The following is a 19,650-nucleotide window of genomic DNA, read 5'->3' on the forward strand; positions in this document are numbered from 1 at the left end:
TAGAATTATGATCATTTTGGGGTTTTAAACTACATGGTATACATGAACAGGTTTACCTTTGTGGAATGTTCTTTACCAATGTAAAGGATCCACCCACAATTGGCACGCTACACAGTCATACTGGAAAACTGACCAAATGCAACTTGACCTGGAATCATTAGGAGAGATTCGGAAGGATTAGGAAGACAGGTTGAGCAGGTTGGAACTATACCCATTGATGTTTGGAAGAATGAGAGGTGATCTTGTTGAAACATGTTGGATCCTGAGGGGAGTTGATGGGGTCGATGTGGGAGGATATTTCCACTTGTGGGGACTAAAACCAGGGAACACAGTTTAAGAGTGAAAGGTTACCAAAGAGAAAATGGTGGGAAATCTCAGCAGGTCTGGCAGCATCTGCAGGGAGAGAAAGGAGTTAACGTTTCGAGTCCAGATGACCCTTTGTCAAAGCTGATGGGGAGACCTCCCACAGGACTCCCTTGATGGGGAGACACCCTCTCCACTGCAAGACCCTGTCTGGAAGCTGGAGAGCAGACCAGATAGAGGCAGTGACAGAAATCACAGTTGTAACATTTACCTGGAAGCACCAGGTGTCCATTCCTGGAATGAGAACAGCAGTGACCTGTATTCAAACCCCTCCAATCCTGTAGCTGCAACCCATTCATTCCTTTCCTGTTGTGGGCTGTGATTGACAGCTTCCACAAAACAGCTGCAATCTTCAAAATCACTCACTCATGAAGGGAGACGAATGAATCAAGTGCTGAAACCCCAATGTTTACAAACATCAACCACATCAAAGAGAGATAAGTACATTGCAATCACATGTTTGAGTGTGGGAGGGTCTGGCAGAGGGGGGTAGGGCAGGTGGCCCTTGGACTAACTTTGGGGGCCAATTCCCTGAAGGAGTCTCACCGCGAGGTCCAATGCGTCAGGCTCGCGTTTCGTGAGACCTGTTGTGAGTCCCACCCATCTGATTGCAGGTCCAGAGAACCAAAGAATCTTGGAAGTTCGGACAATAGATTGCCGGGCCTGCTAAATAGATGCAAACCCTGAACCTGCCACCAGCAGGGGATCGGAGCATCCGAAATGGATTGCCGCCCAGTGCTGATCCTGATTCCCGTTGGACGTCTGATTCTCCGCCCCCCCTCCATCGGGAAATGCCCTTTGACCATCCCGGGATGGAGAATTCACTCCAATGTTTCTCTCAAGGGTCTTTAATCAGTGTCTTTAATCAGTGTCTCTACCTCAAAGCAGTGGAGGCTGGTTCATTGAACTTATTCAGGGCAGAGTTACAGATTTTTGAAAGACAAGAGAGTCAAAGATTATGGGGCCAGGTTGGGGCTGACAACCAGATCAGCCGTGATCCTCGGCTCCAAGCGCTGAGTAATCTACTCCTGCTTCCTGCTTTCTAAGTCTTGTGTTCCGAGAAAGGACTGCATAGTGCTATTGTCACTGAACTAACAATCCCAAGATAATCCAGAATCCCATGCCAACATCTGGGGATCCAGATTCGAATCCCACCGTAGCAGACTGTGAAATTTGAATTAAATGTCTAATGATGATCATGAAGCCATTGTTGTAAAAACCCATCTGGTTCACTAATGTCCTTTCGGGGAGGAAATCTGCCGTCCTTACCAGGTCTACATGTGACTCCGTGTCCACAGCAATATCGTTGGGGCAATTAGGAATGGTCAGTGAATGTGCCCAAATCCTGTGAATGAATTAAAAAACGAAAATGTGTTTTAAATATGAAGACTTTTCATAATTTTTAAAAGAAGATGATCAACAACAAATTGCTGCATAGATTAATGAAAAAACATTGGCCTGTAAACATGTCATTTCATTGATGTATTTCATTTATTAGCTCAGGTATTTTAGAAAGTAACAATGATCATTAAAGGAATGTACTGATTATTGCAATGGAGATAATGAGAGGAATGCTACTCTGACAACCATGTCCAAGTGCCTCCCACTTTAAAATACTCTGTTCTTATGGTGTTTTTTTTCCCTAAATACTTCTATTGAGCATGAGCTCTGGAAGATTCACTTCCCATCTTGTGAAGATTTCATTACCTCACTGAAGTGAATGTTGTTCCTTTGCCAAGTTCAGCAGCCTTGGGCAGCATGGTGGCAGAGTGGTTAGTGCTGCTGCCTCACAGCGGCAAGGTCGCAGGTTCGATCCCGGCTCTGGATCACTGTGTGTGTGGAGTTTGCACATTCTCCCCGTGTTTGAACTTATTCAGGGCAGAGTGACAGATTTTTGAAAGACGGGAGTCAAAGATTATGGGGCCAGACATGAAAGTAGAGCTGACACCACAACCAGATCAGCCGTGATCCTCACTCCCACAACCCAAAGATGTGCAGGGTAGGTCAATTGGCTACACTAAATTGCCCCTTAATTGGAAAAAATGAACTGGGTACTCTAAATTTTTTTAAAATGTTTTTAAAGATTAGCAGTCTTTTTTACCGTGGACAACACTGCTGAGTGCAGTCTGCACACATCCGTCAGCACCCTGGCCCCTCAAGTGATTTGCCTGCCTTTAGTGGCAGCACCAGCCTGGCCTAGCCTTTCCTGCCTATTTCTACCCTGACAGCATGGGCGTGGCCTGGGAATTGAAACCAGCGTTTCCCTGCTCAGTGCTAAACTAAAGATGAAAATCTTGCAAAGTCACTGGCTGAGCTTCTTACCTTTCTGTTTGTAAATCGCTTGGCTCAGATTCCTGTACCTCTACTTGTTTTTCAGAATGACGATGGTTCTCCAGTAATATCACCAACGCAAGAACAAGCTCAGGCTGTAAACTCTACAGATAAGGTAAATTGTTCCTCTTTCCTCCGCTTGCAGGGTATTGAATATGCTAAGATATTTAAGTACCTTTTCTATCCATGTCCTATTACTGAAGCTACCCTGGAAATAAATGTGAAATATTCTCTTAGGTATTTTTAATGCAAGTCAAATAATTTAGCAAAATAATAAAATACATTGCAGTGCAAATCATTATTGCATTGCGTTGTAATTACATAAATTTTTCAACTCTTCTATCCCAAGCAGGCAAGTATTTACCATTTTTTAAAAAAAAGGTGTTGCTCTCTCCAAATATATTTAAAATCATCTTAGACTGAGCACAGCACTGTACAAATATGAGGGTATTAAACATCAAGAATTACATTTGCAGCCAATTTTCTATTGTGCTAATTTAATTTGTACTCTATTTCTCCTCCACACTCCAAAGCTGTCAAGGTCAGTACACACTGTGCAACACAGTTCAGTGTAAGTTTATAATAACTCGATTGCTTTACTTTTATATGAACAAAAATAAGGCAGTGATTACATAAACCATCATGTACCACACAGCATCTTGTCATGAGCTCCCATGAGGCTTATGTAGGACATAAATAATGGAATTTTCAGGGTAATCGCTGCACAATGACATGTCAGAAGGCCCACCCATTCCCTCCCCTCATGAGAATCTAAAAAGCTACATCAAGCAGAATGAAATCCAACAATTAGGTACAAAGGTACAAATTATGGGCTGGAGTCGACTATTTGGCCAGTCGAACCTGCTCTGCCGTTCAATAAAAACACGGCTGATTGATCCTGAACTCCACTTTCTCAATAACTTCAGACTCACTTGTTGGTCAAAAATCTATCTATCTTAAAAAAGATTCAATTACTTTGCCTCCACCACTCTCTGGGCAAGAGTTCAAAAGACGCATTTCTCTCTGATATAAAATTAGGAGGGCCCTTATTTTAAAAAAATATCCCCTCATTCTTGTCTCTCCCACAGGGAAAACATCCTTTCAGTATCCACCCGATTTATGGGCCCTTGGTATCCACCCGATTTATGGGCCCTTTCCCGGGGGAGGGAGGGGGGGCTGCTTGCTTTCCTGTCCTCATTGACCTCAGGAAGTTTGTGTTCCTTCCACTTAAAGTTGAAGAACATTTAATCCAATTAGTGCAAATGATCAACCTTTAGCTATCGTTAAAATCTCCATTTCAATTACACAAATAATCTTTACTGTCCAGCTGCACGTAACATTGTAAATTGACCACTTATTGTTTACAACTTGGTTTAAGAACTTCTTGGTGATGGATGGCTCTTGGCTAAATAAGCTCTTCCTGACCAGGGTCTATTGTTCGGCCAAAATTGGTTCTTCTTTGGGTCAGCAATCAGGCCTCTGAAACAGCCAGCAAAGCACTTGAAAGAAATGCAATCATATTGTGTTGAGTTGGCAGCAGGGTTTTGGTGAAAGTGGACCACTGTTCTGTGTGTCACTGTTACAATGCAATTCCACTACAGCTGGGAAATAGTTCCAAATCGTATATCTGTGTGTTCTCAGTACTGTGCCACTGTTCAGTAATATGGTTTAAAGGGATTTGTCTTTATTCCTAGATGTTATCCTCCAGTTTCTAAACTGCCTGTGCTTTTCTAATTACACACGCTGCCTGAGTACAATTAGTTGCTGAAGATTTATTTCTGTGTTGAAGTGACTGAAATCTTGCCACAGCAGCTTCCTTCTCCTGCAGTACAAAGATTCATTTGTCATCTCTCAAGTAGCATTGTTTCATCTCTCTCCACCCGCTTTAATATCGAAACATTGAAAGTAGGGGCAGGAGACGGCCATTCGGCCCTTCGAGCCTGCTCCACCATTTGTTATGATTACAGCTGATCATCAAACTCAGTAGCCTAATCCTGCATTTCCCCCCTATCCTTTGATTCCCTTTGCCCCAAGTGCTTCTTGAAAACATGTAATGTTTTGGGATTAACAGTGCGGTAGGGGTAATGTCAGTGGACTAATAATCCAGAGACTGGGGGCCCTGAGTTCAGGACAGGTAGTGTAATTTAAATTCAGTTTTTAGAGTCAGGTGTATAAAATTGTCTCAATAATAGTGACCATGAAGCCATCAGCGATTGTCACAAAAACCCATCTGGTTCACCAATGATCTTTTGGGGAAGAATTCTGCTGTTCCTACCTGGTCTGGACTGTGGATCCAAAGCAATGTGGTTGACCTTTAACTGCCTTCTGAAATGGCCTCAATTCAAGGACAATTAGGAAAGGGAAAACAATGCTGGTCTTATCAGTGACGGCCACAACCATTAAAGAATAAATTGTAAAAAAAAAAGAGGTTTCTATTTTTCTCTTTCATGCCTACCCCTTTCAAGCTAATTAATTCACTTTTCTTTCGCTTTGCTGGCCTCTCCATCCACACATCCAAAGGACACATCCACTTTCCTCAACTATGGAGATAAAATTGATAATAGATGGAATCCTTACAGCCTGCAGTATATTCCTGCCTCACTGACCTTCCCTCCCCTCCACAAAGGTGACCTGCAAAGCTCTCATTTTACAATCTCCATGTATTCACTTGCCCTGGCCTCCGCAATCCCGTCCACTCAGTCTTGTGTTCCAGTTGTCATCAACTACTTTTCCAATCCCATCAGTGGTAGACCGTGTGTACCGTCTACAAGATGCAGCTCAGTAACTCACCATTGCTCCTTAGACAACACCTTCCAAACCCACGGCCGCTACCATCTAGAAGGGCAAGAGCAGCAGATACCTGGGAACCTCCACCACCTGGAGGTTCCCCTCCAAGTCACTCACCACCCTGTCTTGGAAAAATATTGCTGTTCCTTCACTGTCGCTGGGGCAACAACCTGGAACTCCCTCCCTAACAGCACAGTGGGTGTACCTACACTCCATGGATTGTAGCTGTTAAGAAGGCAACTCCACCAAATTCTCGAGCGCAGCTAAGGATGGGCAATATATGCTGGCCTAACCAGCAAAGCCCACATCCCATGAAAGGAATAAATAGAAAACAAATTATGATTTCAAAGTAACCAACCTTGTCTTAAACAATAATCAGAAGATTATATAAATCTTTCTTTTCTCTCTTTCCCTCCTCAATAAACATTAGGGATTGAACCAAACTTAAAAATGGCACCAAGTTTGAGGAGAGAAGTTATTTAAGGCGTATGGATTTGTTGCAGTGGAAAGCCGTTCTTATCTCTGTTTTATGTCAAATGTCTGTTTATTCTGAGCTATATACTTATTTCTAATTTACACCGGTCAGCGTGCTCCTCTGGGTATCTGGTGTTCTTCCTCTGGTGACAGCTCAGTAATCTTGAAGCCGATTTGTTGACTCCATCACAGCTGGTTTTAGGCTCAGAGAGCTTTGTCCTTGCGTTACCAAGGCAACAGTCGGAATTGGCTGCTTGGTCACGAATCAGGGCAATTTCTCTCTGACTCTACTTGACTGATCTCGAAAGTCACAATAAACTATGCACACCTTGGCCTTAATAACGCAGCATTCTTATTCTTAAAGGTGTTAAGCCCGCGAAAGTCGCTGTCATCATTATCCCCTAAATCACAAGCAGACTCGTGCACAGACTCCCTGAAATGTACACAAGCAAACTCGTGCACAAACTCCCTCACGTGTACGCACGCAGACTCATGCAGACTCTCTCACGTGTACATGCACAGACTCCCTCACGTGTACAGACGCAGTCTCGTGCACAGACTCCCTCGTGTGCACACGCAGACTCGTGCTCAGACCCCCTCATGTGTACACACGCAGACTCGTGCACAGACTCCCTCGTGTACAGACGCAGACTCATGCACAGACTCCCTCACATGTACACACGCAGACTCATGCACAGACTCCCTCGTGTACAGACGCAGACTCGTGCACAGACTCCCTCACGTGTACACACTAAGACTCGTGCTCAGACCCCCTCACGTGTTCACACGCAGACTCGTGCACAGACTCCCTCATGTGTACACACTAAGACTCGTGCACAGACTCCCTCACGTGTACAGACGCAGACTCGTGCACAGACTCCCTCACGTGTACACACTAAGACTCGTGCACAGACTCCCTCACGTGTACAGACGCAGACTCGTGCACAGACTCCCTCGTGTACACACGCAGACTCTCTCACATGTATACAAGCACGCTCGTGCACAGACTCCCTCGTGTACACACGCAGACTCTCTCACATGTATACAAGCACGCTCGTGCACAGACTCCCTCATGTACACAAGCAGACTTGCACACACAGATGCACGCACACTGTTCTCACACACACCTTTGTTCATATTCCAAGAAATTGAGGTGTCCTTGTTCCAGAAGAGAAAATAAAGTCATGGATAAAATTCAGGAATTTATTCAGGTTAAGCTAATACAATATTCCAAAACACATCTCTCTGTGCTGCCTGATTCTATCCAGAGTGTTGACCTGCATTCTTCTGTGCTTCCATAACATTGAACACCAATTAAAATTTATTCCCATATTTGAAATGGTAACGAGACATAAACCACCCAAAACTGATTAAAACTGACAACTGAATGTGAAAACATCACATTTCAGAGTAAAATCGGGAAGGTAATTGTGCATAGTGCCCAGCAACATCCATTCACAAGATTATTTGCTCATTAGCTGGTTTCATTTTCCTCACCCTGAACGATTGTGTTTCTTGTCCACAAATCTAAACAGCTGTGAGGATGTTCAGGATGAACCGAAATGATCATAAACTCCAGCTCTGCTTTCATCACCGGAGGGGAGATGGGGGAAGATGTGGTTTCACAGTGAATAGTTACGGTCTGGAGCACGCAGTGTCACGGGGGCAGATTCACTGCTGATTTTGGGAGGGAGTTCAGTTCGATGGTGACTTGGCAATGTGCAATTTGTGGAACTATCGGTGTCGGGGAAGGGTCACTTGGAAGGGGAATTGGTTGTGATGTGAAGAAGCAAAGCTATGTCATTCCATGAATCACGAATAAGATGGTTATATTGTCTGAGCAATGGGGATTCTGGAAGAAATGGGTGTGCTTTCTGGGACTTGCATTCTGATTCTGCGGCTCCTGATTTCAAAATAGCACTGATTTTAAAATGGTTAGAACATAGAACAGTACAGCACAGAACAGGCCCTTCGGCCCTCGATGTTGTGCCGAGCAATGATCACCCTACTCAAACCCACATATCCACCCTATACCCGTAACCCAACAACCCCCCCCCTTAACCTTACATTTTAGGACACTACGGGCAATTTAGCATGGCCAATCCACCTAACCCGCACATCTTTGGACTGTGGGAGGAAACCGGAGCACCCGGAGGAAACCCACGCACACACGGGGAGGACGTGCAGAATCCGCACAGACAGTGACCCAGCCGGGAATCGAACCTGGGACCCTGGAGCTGTGAAGCATTTATGCTAACCACCATGCTACCATGCTGCCCCCTGTACTTCTGTGTTAGCAGAAGTAATTTTTTAAAAAAGCAACTTGCATCAAATGCAATTTTTAGATTGCTAGTGAACGATGATTCCTTGGACTGATTTTCTGATACAAATTAAGTTATTTGAAAGGTTCGGTTTGGAACTTTCTGTAAGTCCTCTGTTGTTTTCTAATTCTCGCTGAATTTTCTGCTTGTTCTCACTGACCGCTAACACAGGCTGAAAATCACTCCGGTTGTGTTATTTAACTGAAATGGATAATTATGTCGTTTGGATAAACATTCATAAATGATGTCAATTTGTTCCTCTTTGCATATTCTAATTGGGTTTTCATTCCCATTACACTGTATCAAAGACACGCTGCAAAGTGGGAGGAATTTCTTATAGCAGTTACTTGGAATTTGGAATTATTTGCCCGGTGACACAGTGGTTAGCACTGTTGCTTCGCAGCACCAGGGTCCTGGGTTCAATTCCATTCTTGGGTCACTCTCTGTGTGGAGTCTGCACGTTCTCCCCGTGTCTGCATGGGTTTCCTCCTGGTGTTCTGGTTTCACCCCAAAGTACAAAGATGTGTGGGTCAGGTGGCGTTACTGGAATGGGGTGGAGGTATGGACTCGAGGAGGGTGCTCTTTCCAAGGGCCGGTGCAGACTCGATGGGCGGAATGGCCTCCTTCTGCTCTGTTGATTCCATGATATACAGTGATGTGCCAATTTGCTTCCAACCCCCCATTTCTTTGCTGCATGTTAGATTCCTGATGCTCTGCTGTCATCTGCTGCAAAAGAGTTTGATTTGTGTGCAAGTAGCATGATCTATGCACAATAGGAATGGTTTAATATGTGCCTGCAAGTGGGCTGGAGGCAACATTTCTGTCTCTTCAGGTGGGGGAAGGGACGATTGCTGAATGGAGGTGGACTTTGAAGGAGAAAAGAAATTTGGAGCCAGTCAACTGGAGGCATTTTCCATCAATTTGTCACCGTCAGTATCTGGGGGAGAGCAGCAAATGGGAGTATTTGTTATAGAATAGTGAGGGATTGTGGAGACCTGAAACAACGTGCTGGGAGTTGGTCTGATTATGGACCTCCAGATTTCATGGAAATTGAGACATAAGAAATGGGAACAAGTCTTTATCTTGAGTCAATGGAACACTTTTACTTGTGGATTCACTTCCCACTTCAAAGACTTCAGCACGTAACCTCCACTAGCAGTACTCTGGGAGTGCTGCACTGTCTCAAGTGCATTGAGACCTGGGAAAGAACAAAGGCATTAGAATAATGAGTATTCTAGAAGTGGGAGGGTAGAGACAGAGGAGCAACGCTTGAGTGTATGTGCAAAGTGTGAAAGCAAGCGGAGTGGAATTTGATATAACAGTGAGGTCAAATAAACACACTGAGTCATTCTAGCTGCTTGTCAGTATATCTGAGATGGATCAAGGACTCTGTTTTTCCTGGTTACATGAACAAAATTAATTCAATCCACAAATCTCTTTTTGAAACTAATGATTCACAGACTCCAGAATGTGCTGTTTCCAAACAAAAGTTGGACAGATAAATTACTGGATGCATCCTACATTTGTTAAAACCTTTCAGGTAGAAAGCCTTCAGCTCAGGTGAAGTCATCCCGCTGGATCTAACTGCTTGAACTAACTTTAACAGTGGCACAGTGGGTAGCACTGCTGCCTCATGGCACCTAGGTCCCAGGTTCAATCCCGGCTCTTGGTCACTGTCTGCGTGGAGTTTGCACATTCATCTGTGTTTACATGGGTTTTGCCCCCACAACCAAAAGATGTGCAGGGTAGGTAGATTGGCCACGCTAAATTGCCCCTTAATTGGAGGAGAATTTTTTTTTTTTTTCAAAATTAACTGATGTTACGGCTGCAAATTCAGGAAAGCTTCTTGTTATCCACCATTGTCACTGCCTTGTTTTGTTATGTGCGATATGGACAGACACCTGTGGGAGGTTGGAGCGCCTGTGACAAAAAATGAAGTTACCGACTTTGTAGGCACTTCTGCTTTCCCTGAAACGAAATACACCAAACGTTCAAACATCACTCACACCCAGTAATCTCCTGGGTAGAAGGGTTTTTGTTGTGCTATTCTGTTTCTTGTCAAGTGTCTGAATTTTTTCTTAAAATGTCTGAGATGATTGCAATCAGCTCGAGTTCCCTTTTGTGACATGTAATGGTTGAGTTAGATGGATGTTATGCTAATTCAGGGGATGTGTTAAGGGTTGTGCTATTCTTGCTCCTGTTTCCTTGAGGAGGATGTTAGGATACGGGACCAGAACCCCAAACAATGTTTCTATTTGTAAAACTGTGAGGAACGTCACTTCACCCCAGGAGTGATATTTCTGATTAATGGGTATCCTTTATGTTAATTTAAAAAAAATTTAAACAGAGTTAACCCCATTAATATCAAAGAAATAGCTTTGCAATCATCAGTTAAACAGGTCTTAAATAGAAGGAAAGACTTGCTATCTACAACTGCTACTAATTCCAATCAGCCCAATGCAGTTCAAATGCTACTTTCAAATAGAGTTTTAAAAAACAAATTACGTGTTTATTTGTGCAGACACTTTGAGAGAGATCATTTCAAGAGCAGATACAATATGTTATAGTCTTGTCAGACTCTGATCCTATCGCAAACTGCTGTTCTACTTAAAATCCTATAACAGACTACAAAACTACAGACAGACCAGGCTCCTCCCATTCATCATCTGTATCCCAATACCTGTTCCATGACCTGCTCAGCTCGGACTAAATTCAATCCTTCATAAATTACTGCAGGGAACCATCGAAAACGTAAACAATGTTCCATTAGCCCTTTATCTGTAGCCGAGTAAGTGGTTGGAATGAATGATTGCCTCACCCTTTACGACTCTTTAATTACTGATTTAGCAGACAAACTGCCTGTATGTATTCTAAATTGGGGGTTTTTAATAACATTGCTGCCAAAAATATGAAATATATAGCAATTTCTTGCATTCAACATACGAATGTTTTTTAATTTGTTTATTATTGTTACATATATTAGTATACAGTGAATAGTATTGTTTCATGCATTCTGTACAAACAATGCATACCATATATAGGGAAGGAAGGAGAGACTGCAGAATATAATGTTACAGTTATAGCAAGGTGTAGAGAAAAGATCAACTTAATACGAGCTAGGTCCATTCAAAAGTCTGATGGCAGTAAGGAAGAAGCTGTTCTTGAGTCTGTTGGTACGTGATCTCAAACTTTGGTATCTTTTTCCTGATGGAAGAAGGTGGAAGAGAATATGTCAGGGGTGCGTGGGGTCCTTAATTATGCTGGCTGCCTTTCTGAGGCAGCGGATTATAGATAGAGTCAATGGATGGGAGACTGGTTTGCGTGATGGACTGGGCTACATTCATGACCTTTTGTAGTTTCCTGCGGTTATTGGGCAGAGCAGGCTCCATACCGAGCTGTGATACAACCAGACAGAATGCTTTCTATGGTGCATCTGTAGACGTTGGTGAGGGTCGTAGTTGACATGCCAAATTTCCTTAGTCTTCTGAGAAAGTAGAGTCGTTGGTGGGCTTTCTTAACTATAATGTTGGCATGGGGGGAACCAGGACAGGCTGTTTGTGATCTGGACACCTAAAAACATGAAGCTCTCGACCCTTTCTACTTCATTCCCATTGATGTAGACAGGAGCATGCTCTCCACTACGCTTCCTGAAGTCGATGACAATCTCCTTCATTTTGTTGACATTGAGGGAGAGATTATTGTCGTCGCACCAGTTCACCAGATTCTCTATCTCATTCCTGTACTCTGTCTCGTCATTGTTTGAAATCCGACTCGCTACAGTGGTGTCATCAACAAATTTGTAAATCGAGTTGAGGGAAATTTGGCCACACAGTCATAGGTGTATAAGGAGTATAGTAGGGGACTGAGTACACAGCCTTGTGGGGCACCGGTGTTGAGGATGATCGTGGAGGATCTTTACTGATTGTGGCCTGTGGGTTCGAAAGTTCAGGATCCAGTCGCAGAGCAAGGAGCCGAGGCCAAGGTCATGGAGTTTGGAGATGAGTTTCATAGGAATGATGGTGTTGATTGCTGAGCTGTAGTCCATAAATAAGAGTCTGACATAGGTGTCTTTGTTATCTAGGTGTTCCAAGGTAGAGTGCAGGGCCATGGAGATGGCGTCTGCTGTGGACCTATTGCAGTGGTAGGCAAACTGTAATGGATCAAGGCAATCCGGGAGGCTGGAATTGATTCGTGCCATGACTAACCTGTCGAAGCACTTCATGATGATGGATGTCAGAGCTACTGGACGATAGTCATTAAGGCACTCTGCTTGACCTTTATTTGGTACAGGGATGATGGTCGTCTTCTTGAAGCAGATAGGGACCTCAGATTGTTGTACCCCATCTGGGCCAGGGGCTTTTCGTGAGTTGACCATCGAGAAGGCTGCTCTGACGTCTGCAGTGGTGATCTCAGATACAAGTTCACCCGCAGCATCTGGGGTTGAGGGCTCGCTCTCACTGACCTCTTGCTCAAAGCGGGCATAGAATGCGTTGAGCTCATCAGGGAGGGGTGTATTGGAGCCGGTGATGTTACATGCCTTCATCTTGTAGCCCTGTTATGTCTTGCAGACCTTGCCATAGACGGCGGGGATCCGTGTGGCTAGCCTGGGATTTGAGCTTGGTCTGGTACTGTCTTTTGGCATCTTTGATGGATTTCTTTAGATCATATCTGGCTTTCTTGTAAAGGTCAGGGTCGCCTAGCTTGAACGCCTCAGACCTAGACTTCAGCAAGCAGTGGATACCCCTGTTCATCCAGGGTTTCCGGTTGGGAAACACACGGATTTGCTTCTTTGGCACACCGTCTTCTGCACACTTACTAATGAAGTCAGTTACTGTAATGGCGCACTCAAAGAAGACCATAAGGGAATGAAAGTATAGCTGTTCATACTGAGGAACATTTTCTCGACGAAGACAGTGAAAAGGGAGAGACGAGAAGCTCAGTGTGAGGGCAGGTGGGAGACTGGGAAGAAGCCAATGCACTGAGAGCCTGGAAATGTTATGACAAAAATCAGGACCAAATGCTGAGACTTGAGACCAGTCATTTATGTTACTTTCAAACACTTAGTTAAGGGGGGAAAAAATCGCCAGTTTGAGTGCTGTATCTCCTGTTACTTTTTTCAAGTTTCCCATTTCAAAATTTAATAAAACCCTTTTGCTCCAAGCTGTCTATCGGGCTTAAGTGCTAATGGAGAAATTAATGGATGTAATGACAATCTTGTTTTATTGCTGACACTTTGCCTGAGACTGTTGATGGTGTATTTTTGACACAATTCAGTTATTACTGGCTGCTGGGTCTGAATGTTGGATTAGGATTCGCCACGGGGTTCCTCTCTAATTGGTGTAAATTGAGCAATTTAGAAATACTAAATTGCCAAAATAAATTAAGTGTTAAATATTCTATGGTCAGTGGCAAGCAAGCATCATCGAAACCCCACAAGGGCATGCAGAGGGATACTTATTAGCAATGTCATTGAAATAACTAACTTGATCTATTTTTTTGGTTTGTATACAGTAAGATAATTCGGATGTTTTACTGCACAATTTGACACCAGTAGGAGATGTGGCATAATGATATATATATAATATCCACTTGATAAAAATGACAGCAAATTAACAAGCGTGTAAGTTTAATGAAGAGCAATGGGAGTAAGTAGCAGACATACAGATATCAGTCCTCAGGAAATCAAGATTCTACCTGTGTTCTCATGATGGCAGAACTGTGGGGGTGTTGTCTAGAAAAGTGAGGTCAGTGGGTCAGAGTGTCCTGCCATATCTCATCAGTTCAGTGTCCTAAAAAATGGAAATTACAGCACAAAGGAAGCCATTCTGCCCATCATGCTGGTGCTGGCTGTTCAGCTGGAATGTTCATCGCTGTGCACTCTACTTCCACAATTCTCTTCTTTCTGTCCTCAGACATGCACCATCTCATGAGGGAAATGATACTGTTCAGAACTGGCAGTTAGGAAATGAGAAACCAGAACAGTAGCAATTCTTGAGTGTTTTGCCCCTCCCCTTGTGAGGAAGTGCCATTTGGCAACTTCCAGCATAAATCCGAATGAAATTGGTAATTTGGCAAAATAATTTTTAATTAATTTTTTTGCTTGGCATCGAGGGAATATCGAAAAGGCAATATTTGTTGCCCATTCCTAGTTGCGTACAGCAGTAACAGTCAGCCAGATCACACGTGACTACAGTCACTTGGAGACTAGATCGGGTTTAAGCCAGTTTACAACCTTGTGTGTCTTCCGTGTTTTTTTAAGCCAGCCAGTCAGGGATTGAATTGCACTCCTTCACCACCATTGTGCCATTGCTGTTTTGGTGCACTGTGCTACCACCGCATCTCATTGGCTGAGTGTTTATCTTTTGGCACTTTTAACATTTTTGACTCAGTGCGACACTTTTGCAAAATGGGACAAACCTTCCCACAACAGAATATTGACAGTGGGAGATGGATGGTCCATTCCAGCCCCACTTGATCCCCTGGGTGAGTGTCCAGTCTGTTCCAGCCCCACATCATCCCCTGGGTGAGTGTTCAGTCTGTTCCAGCCCCACATCATCCCCTGGGTGAGTGTCCAGTCTGTTCCTGCCCCACATCATCCCCTGGGTGAGTGTCCAGTCTGTTCCTGCCCCCACATCATCCCCTGGGTGAGTGTCCAGTCTGTTCCTGCCCCACATCATCCCCTGCGTGAGTGTCCAGACTGTTCCTGCCCCACATCATCCCCTGGGTGAGTGTCCAGTCTGTTCCTGCCCCACATCATCCCCTGCGTGAGTGTCCAGTCTGTTCCTGCCCCACATCATCCCCTGCGTGAGTGTCCAGTCTGTTCCTGCCCCACATCATCCCCTGCGTGAGTGTCCAGTCTGTTCCTGCCCCACATCATCCCCTGCGTGAGTGTCCAGTCTGTTCCTGCCCCACATCATCCCCTGCGTGAGTGTCCAGTCTGTTCCTGCCCCACATCATCCCCTGGGTGAGTGTCCAGTCTGTTCCCGCCACACTTGATCCCCTGGGTGAGTGTGAGGTCTATTCCTGCCACACTTCAACGGGAGTAGCAACACAAGTAAAATTAGGTTGTATTTAAAATACCCGAGGACCTTGGCTGATCCTAATAAACACAGTCACCAAGTTTGTAACTTTAACACAAGTAACCTTTTATTATGTGCAGTATTATAATTGATTTACGAAAATGTAACTGACGAACTAATACTCCTTTTCCAGCCCCCTCTTTCCAACTACCCCACTCTCTCTCTATATGGACATGCGCATACACATGCACGCAACCAATTTAGAAGGAAAAGGATGGTTGAGAGGTAAATAAAATATTAATAAATATAAAAGGATCTTGCACTGGGATGAGTTAGTGTCTTTCTGAAGTTCAACTTTCGTTTCGGTATTTCTTCCCCCTTGAGATGATTTTTTCTGGCAAGGTTGTCTACTTTCTCTGTAGATTCAAGATCATTTCAAATTTCTAGTAAAGATGTGCCTGATTTTCGAACAATAAAGCCATCTCTACTTCAGCAGCGAGAGAAGGAGGGAAAGTGTTCCTTTCACTGCCACGGTTAAATACTCTGCCAAGCTGGCTCAAAGTGCATCGTGCAGGAACCAATCACTGACTGTTGTCAGGCAGAACACTGCCCCTGGCCAGCCCACCGGTTACCAGCCAACCAATCGAAGCAACCTCCTCCAACGTTGGTTCCTGAGATCCACTCGGTGCCAGAGAGTGTGGTTTCTCCTCTCCAAAATACCTGGAACACAATGTCCTGACTAGCAGGCTGCTTCAGCTCGAGTCTTCTGCTTCAAGGCATATTCCGATTGTGGGTTCACCAAAAACAATAAAAGAAAAGAAAATAGGCACAAAAAAATAAACAGGAAGGACTCTTACAATGGAGACCACATTCAAAGCTGATGTGATAAGGTGAAATAGGTGCTCATCTGCAGACACTGACTTAAAACAATTGCAATTTCTGGAAGATATTTTCTAGAGTGCACTGGTCTCAGAGAAAATCCCAGAAGATTAGAGAATAAAAATGCATTTCCCATATTTTATATATTAAAAAATGGGCAAGGGTAAATCATCGAAATGCAGATCTTTTTAAGCCTTGTTCCTAACGTTTGGATGAATAATGAAAGTTAAGATAAGAGAGCATCGTGAGGGTGGTGAGCCAATGTGAAACAATCCTAATTTTCAGAGTGGAAGACATAGGCCGGTACGGTAGCACAGCGGTTAGCACACTTGATTCACAGCTCCAGGGTCCCAGGTTCGATTCCCAGCTTGGGTCACTATCTGTGTGGAGTCTGCACATTCTCCCCATGTGAGTGTGGGTTTCCTCCCACAGTCCAAAGATGTGCAAGTTAGGTGGATTGGCCATTCTAAATTGCCCTTAGTGTCCAAAAAGGTGAGGTTGGGTTACGGGGATAAAGGGGATAGGGTGGTGGCATGGGACTGAAGTAGGGTGCTCTTTCCAAGGACCGGTGCAGACTCGATGGGCTGATTGGCCCCCTTTGCACTGTAAATTCTATGAGTCTATGATTCTCTGTTTGACGACCTTGTTGAATTTGTCTAAAGTCGGTGACAGACTTGGGTAGGGGGATACAGTGGATATTATCCGCTCGGATTTCTGAAGGCATTTAGGAACATAGGAACAGGAGTAGGCCATTCAGCCCCTCGAACCTGTCCTGTCATTCATTGGCATCATGGCTGATCTGTGACCTAACTCCATAAACCTGCCTTTGGCCCAAATCCCTTAATATTTTTACTTAACAAAAATCTATCTATCTCACATTTAAAATTAACAACTGTTCCAGCTTCAACTGTTGTTTGTGGGACAGAGTTCCAAACCTTTCCACCCTTTGAGTGAAGAAGTTCTTCCTAACATCCTGAACGGCCTGGCCCTATTTTTTAAACTATTCCCCCGAGTTTTCAAACTACCCTACACATTAGCCTTGTCTATAAGGCCCAAGCACAGGGGATAGATAACGTAGTTAAATGGATTCTCAAATGGTTGATTAATAGAGGAGAATATTTATGAGCAGTTAGCAGGTTGGCACCTAGTTACCTGCGGGATGTGAAAATCAAAATAATTCAGATGCTGGGAATTTGAAATAGAAACAAATGCTGTAAATGCTTAGTAGGTTTGGCAACATCTATGGGGAGAGAAAAATTTATCATGTCAGTGCTCTGTGCAATGCCACACGTTTCATTATTAGAGCCACTTTCGTTTGATATCTGTAAATGATTTTGAGGACAGAATTGCATTCGAAGAGTCCAGGTTTACAGATGTTACCAAATCGGGAGCAATGCCAAATGATTATCAGTGAGCTGAAATTTAAAGGATCTTGACAAGTTCAGTGACTGAGTGGAGAAATAGCAGATGCATTTTAATACAGGGAAATGTGAGATAACGAGAGTTGGCGGAAGTTTGGTATGGCATTATATACATTTTATCTGTTGAAAAGAAAGGACTAAGGGACAGGAAATGTGCAAAATGTGTTTTAAATTTTGCAAGGTTTGACATCCAATCAGAAATTTCTACTGTTATATAATTTAAACACCAAGGCCCATATTTGGAAATTAAGGATTATAAAAACAAATGGGAAGTCTGGAAGGAGTGTTGTTTTTTGCTGAAAGGGTAGTTGGTATGTGGGACACATTAGTGACTCTGGGAGGAACAGGAAACTTGATGGATTTCAAAATATAAATGTCCAAGTCTTGTTCAAATGTTGGATTCAGGGTTATCAGAAATACACCTGGGAAATACTGTGAATAGGGAAGCTGGAGGGCCAAAGGTAATCCTCTGCTGAAACTGTTTCTAGAATAATGTGAAATATGCTGTTGAGTTTCAGCATACAATAAATCAATTAATAATAAGATTTAGACTAAAGAATTGTTTCTGCTTGACTTGTGGAGAAATTCTGCAGAGCCCTGATGTTTGTGAGTGAGTCTTATTTTTTAAACTTTTCAGGAAATGATAACAAATCTGAATAATAAATTTGAAGAATGAGTCTACTAGCTTGCATGCAATCACATAAGGGTCCCTAACTTCCTGGCTCTCCAGTGCACCCCAAAGATGCACTCCCCAGAGATGCTCTCGGGAGTTCCTGGGTTAGAATTTATGCAGCAAAGGTCCAGAACTGCTAACTTCCCCTGTACAATTACACTGTTCTCCCTGTACAATTACACTGTGCTCCCTGTACAATTACACTGTGTTCCCTGTACAATTACACTGTTCTCCCTGTACAATTACACTGTTCTTCCTGTACAATTACACTGTTCTTCCTGTACAATTACACTGATCTCCCTGTACAATTACACTCTGCTCCCTGTACAATTACACTGATCTCCCTGTACAATTACACTGATCTCCCTGTACAATTACACTGTGCTCCCTGTACAATTACACTGTGTTCCCTGTACAATTACACTGTGCTCCCTGTACAATTACACTGTGCTCCCTGTACAATTACACTGATCTCCCTGTACAATTACACTGATCTCCCTGTACAATTACACTGTGTTCCCTGTACAATTACACTGTGCTCCCTGTACAATTACACTGTGTTCCCTGTACAATTACACTGTGCTCCCTGTACAATTACACTGTGCTCCCTGTACAATTACACTCTGCTCCCTGTACAATTACACTGTGCTTCCTGTACAATTACACTGTGCTTCCTGTACAATTACAATGTGCTCCCTGTACAATTACACTGATCTCCCTGTACAATTACACTGTGCTCCCTGTACAATTACACTGTGTTCCCTGTACAATTACACTGTGCTCCCTGTACAATTACACTGTGCTCCCTGTACAATTACACTGATCTCCCTGTACAATTACACTGATCTCCCTGTACAATTACACTGTGTTCCCTGTACAATTACACTGTGCTCCCTGTACAATTACACTGTGTTCCCTGTACAATTACACTGTGTTCCCTGTACAATTACACTGTGTTCCCTGTACAATTACACTGATCTCCCTGTACAATTACACTGTGTTCCCTGTACAATTACACTGTGTTCTCTGTACAATTACACTGTGCTCCCTGTACAATTACACTGAGCTTCCTGTACAATTACGCTGTGCTTCCTGTACAATTACACTGTGCTCCCTGTGCAATTACACTGTGTTCCCTGTACAATTACACTGTGCTCCCTGTACACTTACAATGTGCTCCCTGTACAATTACACTGTGTTCCCTGTACAATTACACTGTGTTCTCTGTACAATTACACTGTGCTCCCTGTACAATTACACTCTGCTCCCTGTACAGTTACACTGAGCTCCCTGTACAATTACACTGTGTTCCCTGTACAATTACACTCTGCTCCCTGTACAGTTACACTGAGCTCCCTGTACAATTACGCTGTGTTCCCTGT

General features: G+C 43.6%; 1 protein-coding gene across 11 annotated transcripts in view; it reads left to right on the forward strand.

The window, feature by feature from the left end:
- Positions 1-19,650, forward strand: part of LOC119956020 (serine-rich coiled-coil domain-containing protein 2-like) — a 643,754-nt gene that overhangs the window by 485,984 nt on the left and 138,120 nt on the right. For all 11 annotated transcript variants that reach the window (XM_038782737.1, XM_038782731.1, XM_038782738.1 and 8 more), the window contains one exon: positions 2,741-2,809. In XM_038782737.1, the coding sequence (XP_038638665.1) occupies positions 2,741-2,809 (69 nt within the window). The remainder of the gene's footprint in view (positions 1-2,740; positions 2,810-19,650) is intronic.

Source organism: Scyliorhinus canicula, chromosome 22, assembly GCF_902713615.1.
Source record: "Scyliorhinus canicula chromosome 22, sScyCan1.1, whole genome shotgun sequence".
Taxonomy (NCBI): domain Eukaryota; kingdom Metazoa; phylum Chordata; class Chondrichthyes; order Carcharhiniformes; family Scyliorhinidae; genus Scyliorhinus; species Scyliorhinus canicula.